Consider the following 15494-nt stretch of genomic DNA (forward strand, 5'->3'; position numbering starts at 1 on the left):
TGTCCTTCAAATTTCTGATAGTAAATCCCTTATAAGCTAGGTGGAATGTATTTATATGCTTATGCGTTTTTAGAGAAAGATGTGGTTTTTTTTAAATGTTTTATTTATTTCTGAGAGAGAGAGACAGCATGAACAGGGGAAGGTCAGAGAGAGAGGGAGACACAGAATGCTAAACAGGCTCCAGGCTCTGAGCTGTCAGCACAGAGCTTGAACCCACAAACCGTGAGATCATGACCTGAGCCGAAGTCAGATGCTTAACCGACTGAGCCACCCAGGTGCCCCGACAAATCTGTGTTTTAAACACTTTTTTAAGATGTTATTTTTAAGTAATCTCTATACCCAGTGTGAGGCTCAACCTTACAGCCTGAGATCAAGAATCAAGTGCTCCTCTGACTGAGCCAGAGAGGCACCCTAAACTTTTTTTAAAAGCAAAGTTAATTACAAACTGCAGGAGGATGGTAGTAAATTATATAGTTCACTTTTCTTTTTGAAATATATAGGATCATATATAAATTATTTGGGTGGGGGAAGTTTCAAAACAGTGACAGAAGGACATCAATAATATTGCACATAATAAAAAAGTAACCACCACCTAAATATTTCATAAGCAGGGAAAATGGTGGAAGGCCAAATGGAAAGAAGTCAAAGCTGGTGTGATCTTGGAGCAAGACAAGAAACGGGAGGTGAAGCTAATGAAGAAGAAAGGGGAGAAAATGAAATGGAGAAGGAGGAAGACCCATATACATTTGCTGAGATTGAAGACAGTGATTATGACATGATATTGGCCAATATGAGTACAAAGAAAAAACTTGGGAGTCGGTCTTTTATTATAAACAGACCTCCTGCCCCTACACCTCGACCCACAAATATCCCTCCAAAAGAGGAAACCACACCTTACATAGCTCAAGGTAATGTTTTTTGTTGTTTGTGTGTGTGTGAGTGCTTTGAGAGTGGGAGGAATTGTCCTCTTTTTTGGGGGAGTCAGAAACCCCATAGATGAAAATTTCTTTTCAAGTCATAGGTGAGTTGTACTGGCACATTTTTAAACTTAGAAACACAATGAATAAAGAAAATAAGAATAATGGATAGGGTTCTGGTTTCTAATTCTTCATTAAGAAGGATAGTTTTGACAAATTACCCAAAGAACATGAAACCACAGCTTGTACGGAGAATTTCTATTTGAAACATTTTCTGTAATTCTATAAGAAGAAAGCTCACCTCCTACAAATAATGTGCAGTACAATAAAAAGAGGTAAGTACTTTTTGCCCCAACTTGCCTTTTTGCCCCTAACCCCACTTAAAACAATTTTAAAAACTGAAAAAGATGTAAATACTAGAGTCTCAGATATGCAACCACAATTACTCTGTTAATTTTTTGCCCCAACATTCTGCCATAGAATTTCTATTGCATTTTAGACTTCAATTTTTCTTTCTCATTTTCTACTCAGTTAAATCTAAATAAAAAATTTAAAAATCCCTGTACTTTTGTATATCCGTAGCCCCAGCAAGGTATATTTACCCTATTGTTATGTTCTGGCACTGTTGTATACCATTTGGTTGGATGTACTCCATGAGTCCATAGTGTCTGCGAGAAGACTTTCATTTATCAATGAATTTCATGCACATGCATTGAGTGCCTTTTGGGGCTAAAATGCCATCCTAGGGACTGAGAAAAAAAATGGCATAAAACAATTTCTTCATCCTTGAAGAGTTTGTAAGTGGCAGATATGCAAATTAATACCTAGAGTACAATGTGACACTTTATTAGAGATTTTTGAACAGAAATGGACACAAACACTGTTGGGGGATAACTAAAGCTGAGAAACAATAGATTATACATTCAAACAATTTAAACCAAGTACTCAAACAGAACATTTAAATATATACCACAAACCTACCCAGAAGCAGCACAAGTTACTCATTTGTGCTTACTATGTTCAAGAGGAACCACTCCATTGCTTACACATTATGTATTGGGAAATATGCAATCCATATAAGAAAATTTAGCAAGTATATATAAAGTTAATTATCAGTGTACTATGTACTTACTCAACAGTGATCTGCTGACGATGTTCAAGAAACTAAAAATTAGAAAATAACAAGTTAATAAATGTGTCAGCGAAAATAAAGTATCAGCTGGCATAGTCATCTAGATTATTATGTCAGGGAATAGGTGCAATTAAAAATTCTCAGATTGTCTGGGGGAGGGCACTTGGGATGAGCACTGGGTGTTATATGGAAACTAACTTGACAATAAATTATTTAAGAAGAAAAAAAGAAATTCTTAGATTGTCTAATATAGTGACCTCTAGAATAGTATTAGGTCTTAGACAAGGATAATACCTCCCAATAAATATTTTTAAAGAAAGAAAATAGATACATCTCAACACAAGAATTTAGTTGGATTCTAGAAATTTATGAAGAGGTACATCATCTATATCCCATTCCTTGGAGAGTTCTCTGGACCACAAGTATAGACTCCCACGTTGTGATGTTCTACTTTTTGCATTTTATCTTCCCATCCTTCTATTGGCTGTCATATTCTCATTATCTGTTTGGTTGGGTGTACTCTATGACCCCATAGTGTCTGAGAAATTACCTTTATTTATCAGTGCATTGCATGAACGTGCATTTCCTGTTCTTGAGTTGTTCTTTTTGTACATTTATTTTCTCTTTCTTTGGCAGCGGTGGGGGCAGCGGAATTCAATACCTTTATTATTGTTTTCTTTTATTTTGCTCTTGAGTTTTTAAATTTCTGTATTTTAATTGTTCTGTAGTTTTCATATTATCTCTATTATCTTTGTTTGCTTTTTGAGCTATCTGGAATGCTTGATACATCCATCAAATATCTTAGCTGTGCTTTTATGTGTAAAATGAAGCACCAAAAACCCAAATGGAAACTCCACTTGTTAATTTGTGGACAGCATTGGAGGGTAATGGGGAGATAACCAACTTTTCCTTAAATTACCCCACAATGTTACTTTCTATAGATCTATCCTATCCTTTTCAGTTTTCCTAGAATAAAATCCAAAACTCCAACCTACTTTATATGTCTGGCTGCCAGAACTCTGAGAGGAAGTGCGGGAAGAAGGCTGGGAAATTTCACCATTTAGAATGCACGATTTGACTTGTTCTCCCTGTGTTCAGCCCAGTGTGCAACTCTTGTGATCCACTGTGTCTCATGTCCCATTGCTAGAGCTACTTTTGTCCAGTTCCTCCAAAGAATAACCTTCCATCATGGATGATTGCCTTAGTTCATTAGAGAAGGAATTTGGAGCAATGATTGCTCTAAACTTTCAGCTTATCCCATGTTAAATAAGAGAATTGAGATGATTTTTCTCCTGGTTCATTTATTCATTAATTACATAAGCATAAGGAGTTATTGAGTACCAGGTGATGAAATCTTTCTGTGTATTAATTAAGTAAATTCCCTATAAGACAATGGTACAGTTTGTCACACACACACACACACACACACAGGAACTTTAAAGAATCTTAGAAATCTTGAGTCTCTAAGAAATTTTTGAAGCTATTTATCTCACCTACTTATTGCAAATTTGACACCCATCAGCCTTTATAATAAATCTTTCTACTTCAATTACACAATGTGATTTGTTCTCACTCTATTTGTGTTATATGCAGGTACCAGGGTTACAATATGTAGAGGGTTTTTGTTTTCACATTTTTTGCACTTAAGTATATAAAAGCAGATACAGTTTTTGCCCCGTATCCCAAATCAGTAGCAAAATCTGAATTGTAAATGAGGTCACTAAAGTCTCTTTTCTTTATTTCTTCCTTTCCTCTTTCATGGGGATATACTTGCTTGCCTCTTCCTTTTATGCTATTGATTGTTGATCATTCTGTTCCCACATTAGGAAAACATTGCCTCATCAGCTAATTCTTTCGTGATGTTCTTTGCTGTTCACAGGGTAAGAGTCTTTCATCACATCTTTGCTTTTTTTTTTTTCTTTTTCATAGCTCAGGCAGCTATATTAAATAAAATTGCCATCATTTCCCAGAAAGCCATCCATTCAATTAGAAGAACATTAATTTGCCCCAGTTCCTGCCAGAGCACAGAAGTAGTAGCAGAATGTTGGCACATACAACGTGCGTTAACATAGCCAAAGAGAAGGGTGTAGAATAGGAGATGGAAGAAGAATTCAGGATGCACAATCCCAACTTACTATTTCAAAAATCAAGAAAGTACTGGCAAGGAGACTAGGCAGATAAACCAGGGAGATACAGTAAAATGATGTTGGCTTTTGTAAGATAATAGAAAATATGTATATTGATGTCCACCCCCAGATTCCTGGCACAGGGCTCCTGAAATATTTATAATTTCCTGGATGGCAGGAGTGTTTTTTGCTCTATTGAGGCAACCCTGAATGGCTCTTGGATGAGAGATAGTCATTAAATACACCAAGTGATGATTAGCAGCATGGAATCTTCAGCCTCAGTCCCCCATTTTCTGGAGAAGGGACCTATTGATCAATTGTGCCTATGTAAGGAAGGCTTCATAAAATCCTGCTAGTAGGGGATTCCCAGAGAATCCATGTTGTCAAACATCCACACAGGAAGGGTGATACACCTCTACTTGATGGGAACAGAAGCTCCTACACTCAGGACCCTCCCAGACTTTGCCCTATGGATCTTTTCATCTAGTTGTTTATCTGTACCCTTTATCATATCCTTTCATACACTGGTAAATGTTAAGTAAGTGTTTTTCTGAATTCTGTGAGCCACTCTAACAAATTAATTGAACCTGAAGAGGGAACCATGGGAACCATCAATGTGTAGCCAAATTAGACAGAAGCTATGGATAACCTAGGAATCTACTACAAATTATTGACATCTGAAGTAGAGTAGAAGCAGTCTTCTGGAACTGAGCCCTTATCCTGTGGGGTCTGACACTATCACCAAGTTGATAGTATCAGAATTGAGTTAAATTGTAGGCTGCTCAACTGGTGTCATAGAATTGCTTGATGGGGGAAAAACTGCATGTTTGGTGACCGTAAATGACTGGAAGTTGAGTGTTGTGAGTGTGGCAGAAGTGTGAAAGTAAAGGAGACACACATAAAAGAAAGACACAGGAGGAAAACTGAGTTTCCCCATTATAGTTTTGCAGAAAGTATTGACATTCAGCTGATATTATCTAAGCAAGTAACTTCATATATCTAAGATTCAATTTCCTCATTGTAAGTTTGGGATAAATAGAATATCTATCTCAAATATTGTTGTAATCTTTCAGGGAGATAAAATTAGCAATAATTACCCAGCACAATATTTGGTATGTGACATACACTCAATAGATTATAATTAAAAGCAATTCTACTTTGCCTTTCCTCAGTTTCTGGGCAATGACTTTGATAAACTAACTTTAAATTATAGAAAAAGTGTGTGCTTCCTGGATTCTGGTAGAGTCAGAGGTTAAGAAAGCTATTAGAGATGGAGAAGGGGGGTAGGGGGAGATATCTTGTCCTCTAAAGGGACAAGTTGGCTTAGTCTACTCATTATAACAATTATTATTAGACAACTTTCATGATAATTTCTAATTCACAGAACAAACCTACATGGTTGGCATCAATAGCCTCATTTGATATATGAGGAAACTGACATTCAGCGAGTTCCAGTGTCTTGCCCATGATAATAAAATTAGGAAGGAGAAGATGGAGGATTTGGATGTAAATCAGTCTGGTCCCCATGTGTATTTACATGACACCACAAATTTCCTTTATTGATCTATTTATTTCCGGATTATTAATATTTATTTCCTCCTTCTGACCCATGAGATCCATGATGAAGGACCAATCTTTTCTGGTTTTGCCCATCATTTGTATCTTTGCCAAGCTTAGTGCTAAATTCATAGTAGAGGCTATGAATATTAATTGAGTGAAAACAAAGATGAATAAATGATAAAAGTGACCAAAACCACATCAGTGTGGTTCATTAGGACACTTTATTAACAGTCTGGGGAGGATGGTCAGAATAACATATCAATCTACTAATTCCTGAATTTCCCTTGTTTTAAACCATCTTATGGTTTGTTTGTTTGTTTGTTTGTTTTTAGTGTAGTTGACACACAATGCTATGTTAGTTTCAGGTGTACAACATAGTTATTCAGCTTCTTTATTACGATATGTTCACCACAAGTGTAGCTATCATTTGTCATGAGGCAGTGCTATTACAGTACCAGTGACTGTATTCCCCATGTTATGTCTTTCATCCCCATGGCTTATTCATTCCATAACTGGAAGCCTATATCTCCCTCTCCCCTTCACACATTTTGCCCCTCTCCACACACCATCTCCCTCTGGCAATCATCAGTTTGTTCTCTGTATTTATAGGCCTGATTCTGCTTTTTGTTTGTTTATTCATTTTTTTTAGATTCTACATATGAGTGAAATCATACCATATTTGTCTTGACAGTTGAACCATCCTATGTTTGAAGTACTACTACTGTGAAGAAGAGAGGTCATATAAAATGGGACAAATTTCTAGGATATTGACATAGAATTAAGCATCCTAACTACTTCACACAGCATAATGTATCAGAGAGAAGCTCTATTTCAACCATCACCACCATCTGCTGCTCCTGGAAATTTAACTTATGAACCCATGATTCATTTTAGTAAGAGATATGTTTCTGATTCTTCCATTCCATTCCTGTTATACTAAACCTAATTTTGTGTGACCAACCACAAAAAGAATAACTCATTTTTCTTAAATGAAAAGTTTTTGAAATCTGCGTGCTCAGATATTGCATTCTTTCCATCTTTTTCTTTCTATAATATGGCAAAGGATCAGGTTCATTAAGCTTCAAGAATATGGAGGAAATAATATGAATTTACAAGTCCTCCTTAATGACAGAATTCTTGATTTAAGACTAATCAAGGAAAGAAAGTGAACATTTTGCATAGTGTATGTAGATTGGTAGTAAAACTATATCCATAAATCATGCAAAGAGATGACTGCCTATTGGGAAAAATTTTTCAACATCAATGGACAATTTTCCATTTTTCCATCATGCAATTAATAGAACCAAGATTCTTCTTCAGAGTCTATGTTGCTGATTTGGGGTAGAATGTAATTTCCCTTTCAATTTTCAATTGCTACTGAGTTGCCCTTGGCATTTTGCAGAGCAAGAAAGTTGTATATGACCTTTTTGAGAGCTACTCAGCTACTGAGACCCTGAAATGTCAAGTACAACTCAGTTGCTCTCAGAAATTTTCCACTTGGCAATTCATTTGTACTTGAAATTGATCACATACAATGTAATTGAAATGCAAACAGAAAAAAAGAACTTGTAGACTCTCCTGGGAAAATTAATCCATATCATTGTATATGTGAGAGAACAGAGTGGTCTCTTTTCTCATTAGTGAAGAAATGTGGTCAAGTGGATTAAAGTAGGCCTTAGGTCAAGTGCCTTGGATCCTACTCACTGGCTTGGTGACCTTGTCCAAGCCATTTAGTCCAGGACTTCTTATGTATATTACAGGTGCTCTCAGGACAGAGGGACATATTTATCATTCTATTTGTAAGCACAATGCCCCTGTATCTCCCTGTGATTCTCTGCATCTCCCCTTTCCTTGATAGGGTGCTGATAGAGCTCTGCAAAGGAACAGTTGATCAGACCTGTGTTCATACTGTCCTTCAGAGGGAATCAAGCCTGACTGTGTAACCCAGGTGTTTTGATTTGTTCTTTCTGTCCTTCTCACAGTGGCACATCACAGACACATTGAATGAAACCTAAGAAGGGCTTTGCTACACATCTGTTTGAGTGTTGGCATAATGATGAGGAGTTCTTCCAGCCTCATCTTTCAGAAATTCAATTCCTTTATGTTAGTGAATGGAGAAAGATGCAGTAATCAACTGTGGTGTGAATTGACATTTAAAGGTTTATATTACATGTGAAAATAAATGCAAATATTGTCAAGCACTTAGGTTTTTACTCATCAGCAGGGTGAAATCTGGCCTTTCCCCCCTTAACTCTTGATGCTTATAGAGTCTCTGTTAAATAGCTCTTCAGTAAGAAGTTTAATTGACCTAGAATAGTAGTTCATAACTGGTGGTGATTTGTCCCCCAAGAGACATTTGGCAGTGTTTAGGGACATTTTCAGTTATCACCCTTGGGACAGTGCTAATGACTAGTGGGTAGAGGCAAGAGATGCCACTACACCTGCCTATACGGCACAGGAAAGGCCCCATCACAAAGAATTAGCCAGTCCAAAGTGTCAATAGTGCCAAGGTTGAGAAACCATGTCATGGACTGTTTCCTTTGTTAAGACAAAGTAAACATCTGAGTACTTCAGAGAATGGCCATTTGAACATAAAATCATAAATGTATCAAATAGCTNAATGTCATGGACTGTTTCCTTTGTTAAGACAAAGTAAATCTGAGTACTTCAGAGAATGGCCATTTGAACATAAAATCATAAATGTATCAAATAGCTACCCACACAAATTGTCTTTTTTCTCACTTTAGATTTCATATATTCACAATATCTTTCACCAGCATTTTGAGTGTGTGCATCTTTTTTTCCCTCTAAATGTGAGCAGTTGGAGAAAAAAATCAGAAAATTGGCACACTGAGAAGAGTCTCCTGGGAGGGACCTGCAGCCTGGTAGAGTGAAAATTCATGAAGATTGTGAAGCTAGATGAAACGGAATTAGAATCATGACCTAGCCACTTAATAGTTGTGTGACCTTGTGACGTTACATCACCTTGCTTCATTTGTTTAAAAAAAAAAGAATGCTAAAACCTCCTTAGAGTTTTCATGAGAATTGAAAGAACACATGCATAGTACCTGACACAGAGTAGGATGCAAAAATTGTAAGATGAAGGGTATTCTGTAGACACAGAGGTGAAACAGGGCCAGCTCTCTACAGGTGATATACCTTTGGCTTCTTACCTTGGGTTTCAAATGCCAGTGTCTCATCTTGCATGACTTTTCCAAGTTATTTATTAACTATCCATAATGAACACCACATAGCACAAGTGAGACAGCCCTGTCTTTTTAGAATTTTCAATCTGGATTTCTCTAGTTTGATTCTTAATAGTGGAATTAGCATTTAATATCTGTTCAAAGTGAGTGTAACCAGATCCTACTGGTTACCTCTTAAGATAGCAACATTTCCTGGTATAGGAATAAAAAGAAAGGCCAGAGAAGTTATTTCTGATAATCATCAAGCGTGAACCAAAAGGTGAACTCATCATAGTTTCTAGAGTATTACAGTGACTTCCTCAACAACCCAAAGCACTTCTTTTCAAAACAAAAGAAAATTACTAGGAATGTTACTAGAGTAATGTCTTCACTTATATCATTATTGAATCCAAATGGTCAAAAAGAAAAAACCAGGCAATGAACCCAAATGAAGTCATATGGGAGGAGGTGAACCCCCAGATTAGTGCTAAGCAAGCAATAGGTGTTCCATACATGTTGCCTGCCTGGTAACAAGAGGGAAAGGGATCTGCCTGCCCAGTGGTGGATTGGAGATGTTGCTAATAAACTCATTGCAATGGCCTCAAGCTATAATTACACAGAATTCCACAAACCAATTGCGCTCTCTCTCTCTCGCTCGCTTGCTCTCTCTCTCTGAATATCTCAACTTCCTGGATAAGAAACATTTCTAGAATAGAAATATTCTTATTTGCATCAAAATGATTAAATATGCAAATAAAAACAATTTGTATTCTCCTCTAGTAGAAATTAAAATTTTTAGAAATAGAAAAAAATAATTTATAGTAAGATCTCCTAGTTTGGGAGAAGATTTTTATGGGAACATGTCTATTAGACTTCAAGTTTCCATTACAAATTGGAAAGAAAATTCATGCTTTCTCCTTAGGAGAAAATTGATATTGCCATTGAATTAGAACATTTATGCCATTTTCCATCTGATAGTTATGAGATTCCCAACTTCCGTTCTCTACCAATCTCAGAAATAAGCCTGTAACACTTCAATGACATCCTGTGTGCTGGTTAACCATTTGCAGATTCTCCTTTTAAAACAGGTCACAACTCCTGACCTCATAGATCTCCCAGGCTGTAAATTGCTTTTGGGTGGAAGACCTTCATAGTATGTGACTGATGTGACTCTCTGTAGCCATTCCAACCAACATTCAATAGAACACTGAATGTGCCTATTCAAATGTGGTGACCTGTGTTTGATAAATTTGTTCAAATTAATAACCTGTAACTATTGCTAGCTGAATGGAATGGTGGTTCTAAGCCAGTTGGCGTGCTGAATCTATCTTGGTCAATTTGCAAACAGGCTACATCTCTCCTCTGAGCTTCAGTTTGATTAGCCAACACGAATACTTATTGAATTAGAATGTTCTGTTAATTTGTTTTTGCCGGTTACAAGGGGGTTGTTTGTTTAGACAGGGGGTTATTAATAGTCATTCTAGCTTTTTTTGTGATTAGTTTTCACAGGGTGCAAAATTGAGGGAAAGGGTGAGAAGAGTAAGGCTACAGAGGTCAAATTGCCACCCTCGTTCGCCCTCCTTGATTCTCATCTCTATCCTCTCACCAGTAGGTACTAATGACACATTTGACGTTTGCTTAAATGGATACCTCAAAATGGAGAATAGTATAGAAACTATGACTGAGTCTTATTTGCCTTTGCATCTTCAGGACCTAGCACTGTAGCCAGTTACATAGTTACCAACCTATTGAAACTTCATTGAAAGAATAATAAATACACTGCTGCTGCCTGTGCAACAATACCAATCTGCATATTTTTTATATCAAGTCTCTAGTTTCAGGAATAATCTTCAGTGATAGTTCTAAACATGTTATGTCGCACTTCTAACAGGCATGGAACATCAAGGGGTTTGTCGTTTATAAGTTACATCTTTATGAATGCCTTTGGCCATTGCACAGACTTTCCATTACCTTAGCCACTTACAACGTAATTCCAAATAAGTTTTGTCAGATGTTTTAGGAGAGTGGCTTTGGAAGGGTCCCTTTGCTTGAAATAGGCTACAGATAAAGTTGACATAAAGAATGTTCTTACAGAAGCAACCTGGGAAGACAAATAGTGCCAGTGAATTCGTTATATTTCACCTTTTCCTCCTCCTCCATTCTTCTGATAGTTCTGCTTTGCTTAATGTTTTGAATATTTAATACTATGCTAATTTTCTTCATTTAGTGTCATTTCTATTCTTGAGAAAATTTTATAGAAGTTGTTCTGCCAATATTTAAAATAAATGGAGGTGGTATTTGGGACATTTGCATTGTTTGAGATTATTTCAAACCTCAAAAATTGTTTTTCTTTCTCTATGGTCTTTTCTTAATGTTTAAAGGTGGTGACAACTACTAATAATGTAGTCATTTTCCTTTCTTCTCAAGTTCCAATTTTAGGTAGGAAAGAAAAATAAGATTTCACTGGGGTAGAGTCATCAAAGCTGATGTATGTCATAATTGCCTTAATAGCATTTTTTTGAACATTGATGCCGTAAAATATGGTAAAAAAAAATAGTATCCTCCATGAATTCAAGCACTTAGGGACAGGATCACCATATATTATTAAAAAAATTAACCTTGGTCTGTGATTTAACTGTCTAGTTTTTCTATTATTCTAAGCCCTTGATACACATAATCTCTTCCTCAAAACAGAGCCTCCTATTTAAATTCATACTTAAGAATTTATCCAGGCACGATTGGGCCTAGAATGATTTGGGAAATAAGGATTGGTAGCATCTTAGAATGTCAGAGTTGGTTTTTTTTTTAAATGTTTAATGTTTTTTTAATGTTCATTTCTGAGAGAGAGAGAGAGAGAGAGAGAGACAGTGTGAGCAGGGGAGGGGCAGAGAGAGAGGGAGATACAGAATCTGAAACAGGCTCCAGGCTCTGAGCTAGCTGTCGGCACAGAGCCCGATGTGGGGCTTGAACCCATGAACTGTGAGATCATGCCCTCAGCTGAAGTCGGATGCCCCCTAGAATGTCAGAATTCAGAGAGACATCAGAGATCATCTCATCTGAACTCCTCCACCTTTATCACCAATAAAATAAAGGCCCAGGGGAAAGCTATTTTCCCATGTCACACATATTATTAACATTAAGACAAAACTATGCCCCTTTCACTGTGTCAGGTTGGTTAATCTTCTGGCATATAGGTGGGATTTTTTTTTCCAATTTCTGTATGTTTACAACAGACTCTCATCTTACCACAAATCTTACACAAAAATATGTACTTTCATATAGAAAGCTGAGTGACTCATAACCCAATGTTCAATTTTCGTGATATTATGGATTGTATACTTACCTCTTATAAAGGTTTGCATGAATGAACATGGTAAACAAAAAACAGTATAAATTTTTTTAGAACGAAGGTTTTACTGGTAAATTTAAAATGTTTCAGCTAATATTAACCATAAAAAAGGAAAGATTCACGAATTCTGGAATTTTCTATCTGCCCTTTTCCTAAAACTAACAGAGTATGTTTCCTTGTTATGCATGTTTGAGTCAGTGATCATTTTGATGGACTCTTTCTTCAAGAAACAAGTTAATGTGGGCCGTTTCCAACATTACCTCATATTCAAAAACACCTCCTGTCTTCCACAGCAATGAGAAAATGGTGTGTTTGGCAAAGTGCTAATTGCTAAGTGAGTCTCTGTAAGGAACTGAGGCTGGTCTGTAGGTGGTAGGAAGGGACCAGTTGAAAGGGGTGCAGCTGGAGGTGAGTTAAGAGGGAATTTCAAAGGAGATTATCCAGGGAGAAAGGGCCTTTGTACTGTGGGGCATACTCACACCTGCTTTTTAAAAGTTCTGTTATCAGCACTTTGATAACCATCCTTCTCTGACATCCTACTCCCCTCCCAATCTTCCCTCAGATCCCAGGCTCTTCCAGCTATAAGCCCTGGTGAAATGTCAACAGTAAATAAATATGCTCTTTATAATTCTTAGACTAGAAACTCAAAGAGAGTGTAACATTTAGTGTAACGCTAGGCATTTGTTGTCAGCGGAACAACGTATAGGATGTAACAAATTAATGCCAAAACTCTGAAAAAACAAATTCCATTTCCAAGTACTCTACACCTCCCGATTTCAGCAGAATTGTTAAAACTGACCAATTAATGTGCTTTTTATTTGGAGAATTTGTTGTCTCAATTTGTCTTCAGATTCAGATTATTTTCCATATTAATTGATGCCATACTACAGCTCCTTCATCTTCGACATTTTTAGTTATTATCTTCACGATACTGGCGAAAAAAAGCATAAAGACTCTGCCTGTTTTTAAAATTGCAAAAGTGTTTCATTTTTGCAAGACTTTTTAGAACTAGCCAATGGAAAAAAACCAAGCACCACTTGTAAAAATTTTTCTAATATCCTAAAATATATTCACACACCATATATCCATCATTATATTTTATTTAAGGAAAAATATAAGCCACAAACCCAGAACTTACCATTAAGTTATATTTAGCATGTTTTCCAAATCCTAACGAGGCAGAAAATTGGTTTTCAACCAGAAATGTTATTATATGTGTATATTTTCTCTTAAACACATCATACTTTGAAAATATATTTGCTTTTCCTCTTTGAAAGAGGACGGTAGAGCCAAATAGTCTTCCTCTTGACAATAGCTGGCAAACTATATATGCTTAAAAAATACTTTTTGATGTGGTATGATTTGGGGCATTTTTTTTTAATTCAAGAAAAAAAGGTCATCTGGATTAAACACAAGTATGACCTTCATAATAGATTGGCTTAAAGAGTATTAAAACCGGGCCACCTGGGTGGCTCAGCTGGTTAAGCGCCATCTTTGGCTCATGTCATGATCTCACAGTTCGTGAGTTCGAGCCCCATATCCAGTTCTGTTCTGACAGCTTGGAGCCTGGGACCTGCTTCGGATTCTGTCTCCCTCTCTCTCTGCCCCACCCCCACTCGTGTTCTGTGTGTGTGTGTCTCTCTCTCTTTCTCTCAAAATTAAACATTAAAATTTAAAAAAATAAAAGGATATTAAAACTAAAGACGAGGATATAAAACAACTGCTGGGCTGCATCTTCCAATCAGAGTGGTCAAGCACTGTCCAGCTGGGCCACTCTGGCTGTCACTTGCCTCAGCTCCATCATCCCAGGAAATCCTGGTGAGCCACTAAGAAGAACAAGAGACACAAGCATGCTGGAAATGCTCAAAGGTTCTTTTGAATCCTTTTATCTTTAAAAGGAAATAGTTATGAAAGAGAAAAGACAACAGTGCTATGGAGAACCAAGCAATAGATTGCAGTTAAAGGCTTGAGGCTCTATACCAAGTCTCTACTAACAATAGTTCTGGGATTATTGCAAAATTACTTAGCCCTTTTTACAAGTTAGTAAAACTTCCACCTCCCTCATCTTGAAACATATGAAGTTGGTCTAAATCTTCAAGTCCTCTTGTAGTTCACAGACACTGTAATTCAGACTACCTATAAAAAATAAATGGAAGCAAATCTGAGATGTTTAGTTTTCTAAAGTCAAGTTGTAAAGGGTATAGGCTTTTTCATTAACAAATGCCAGAAGCTAGACCGAACTTTGTGGGTGCTCAATAAATATTAAACAATCAATTTTATCTTTCATCTGCAAAATGAGGTGAGTAATGCTGACTTGTCTCACAGACGTTCGCGTGAGAAATAATAAATGAGAACAAGGCACCTTTCAGATAATGAAGTAATTCAAATAAGCTGCTTTAGTAGGTCTGAGATCTAGCTAGATGATGCAAGTATAAAGTGTCTTTTTTTATTATTACATCTGTGAAATACAGCAGTCTTTTCATCTGTTTAGGAAGAAACAGTCATTATCCTTGCTTATCACCAAAGTCAGCATGAGTAATTTCTGCGCAAATGGAATTTTTCATGTGATTTTAAAATTTATCACTTTTAGCAAAACACACCTTTTATCTTTACCTGATATCAAAATGGAATCATGTCTTGATTTAAGTAGTTTAACGAGGTGTTCCATCAGCATTGCACAATTCCGCCTAAAGAAAATGCTCTTTGAAATGACTGATAAGCTGCACAAATGAGAAAATTGTAAATTTAATAATCCTCCTACTCAAAAATAATAGAATCCAAGAATTGCTACTAAGGAAAATGATGTATCGTGTTCTGGTTTCCTGGAGACTTCCACTCTCTGTTCTTTTCTACGTTTGTGTTCAATAAATATTATGTGCTATTTTTTTTTACAGTGTTTCAACAAAAAGCAGCCCGAAGACAATCTGATGGTGACAGGTTCCACGGTCCTAAGAGACAAGGTAGTCACATGAACTTCAGTTTATTTAATAATCTCTAAGTAAGATCTAAAGTCTTATGAATATGGAATAAAGTCTCCAAGGATAGAAGTAAATAATTGTAAAACCAGACAAACAGTAATAATAATAACTGTGCCCCTGATTAGTTTTACTCTTAAATTAGTGTCTTGCCCAAATATAATTTTGCCATAATAAGATTAATACAAGAAAATTATTTTAATTTATAAAGGGAAGAAACAGCCTTGTGAGAATGTTTGTGGCGATGTTG

At 36.5% G+C, this 15494-nt stretch overlaps 1 protein-coding gene across 6 annotated transcripts in view; it reads left to right on the forward strand.

Annotated features, from left to right (window-relative positions):
• Positions 1-15494, forward strand: part of BANK1 (B cell scaffold protein with ankyrin repeats 1) — a 266852-nt gene that overhangs the window by 225340 nt on the left and 26018 nt on the right. For 3 of the 6 annotated variants that reach the window (XM_077755742.1, XM_077755740.1, XM_077755744.1), the window contains exons 9-10: positions 609-908; positions 15164-15229. In XM_077755742.1, the coding sequence (XP_077611868.1) occupies positions 609-908; positions 15164-15229 (366 nt within the window). Of the gene's footprint in view, positions 1-608; positions 909-6426; positions 6686-15163; positions 15230-15494 lie in introns of those variants that run through there. The other 3 variants (XM_077755743.1, XM_077755741.1, XM_077755746.1) reach the window with 2 other exon arrangements.

This window comes from Crocuta crocuta, unplaced genomic scaffold (assembly GCF_008692635.1).
Source record: "Crocuta crocuta isolate KB4526 unplaced genomic scaffold, BGI_CrCroc_1.0 scaffold92, whole genome shotgun sequence".
NCBI lineage: Eukaryota > Metazoa > Chordata > Mammalia > Carnivora > Hyaenidae > Crocuta > Crocuta crocuta.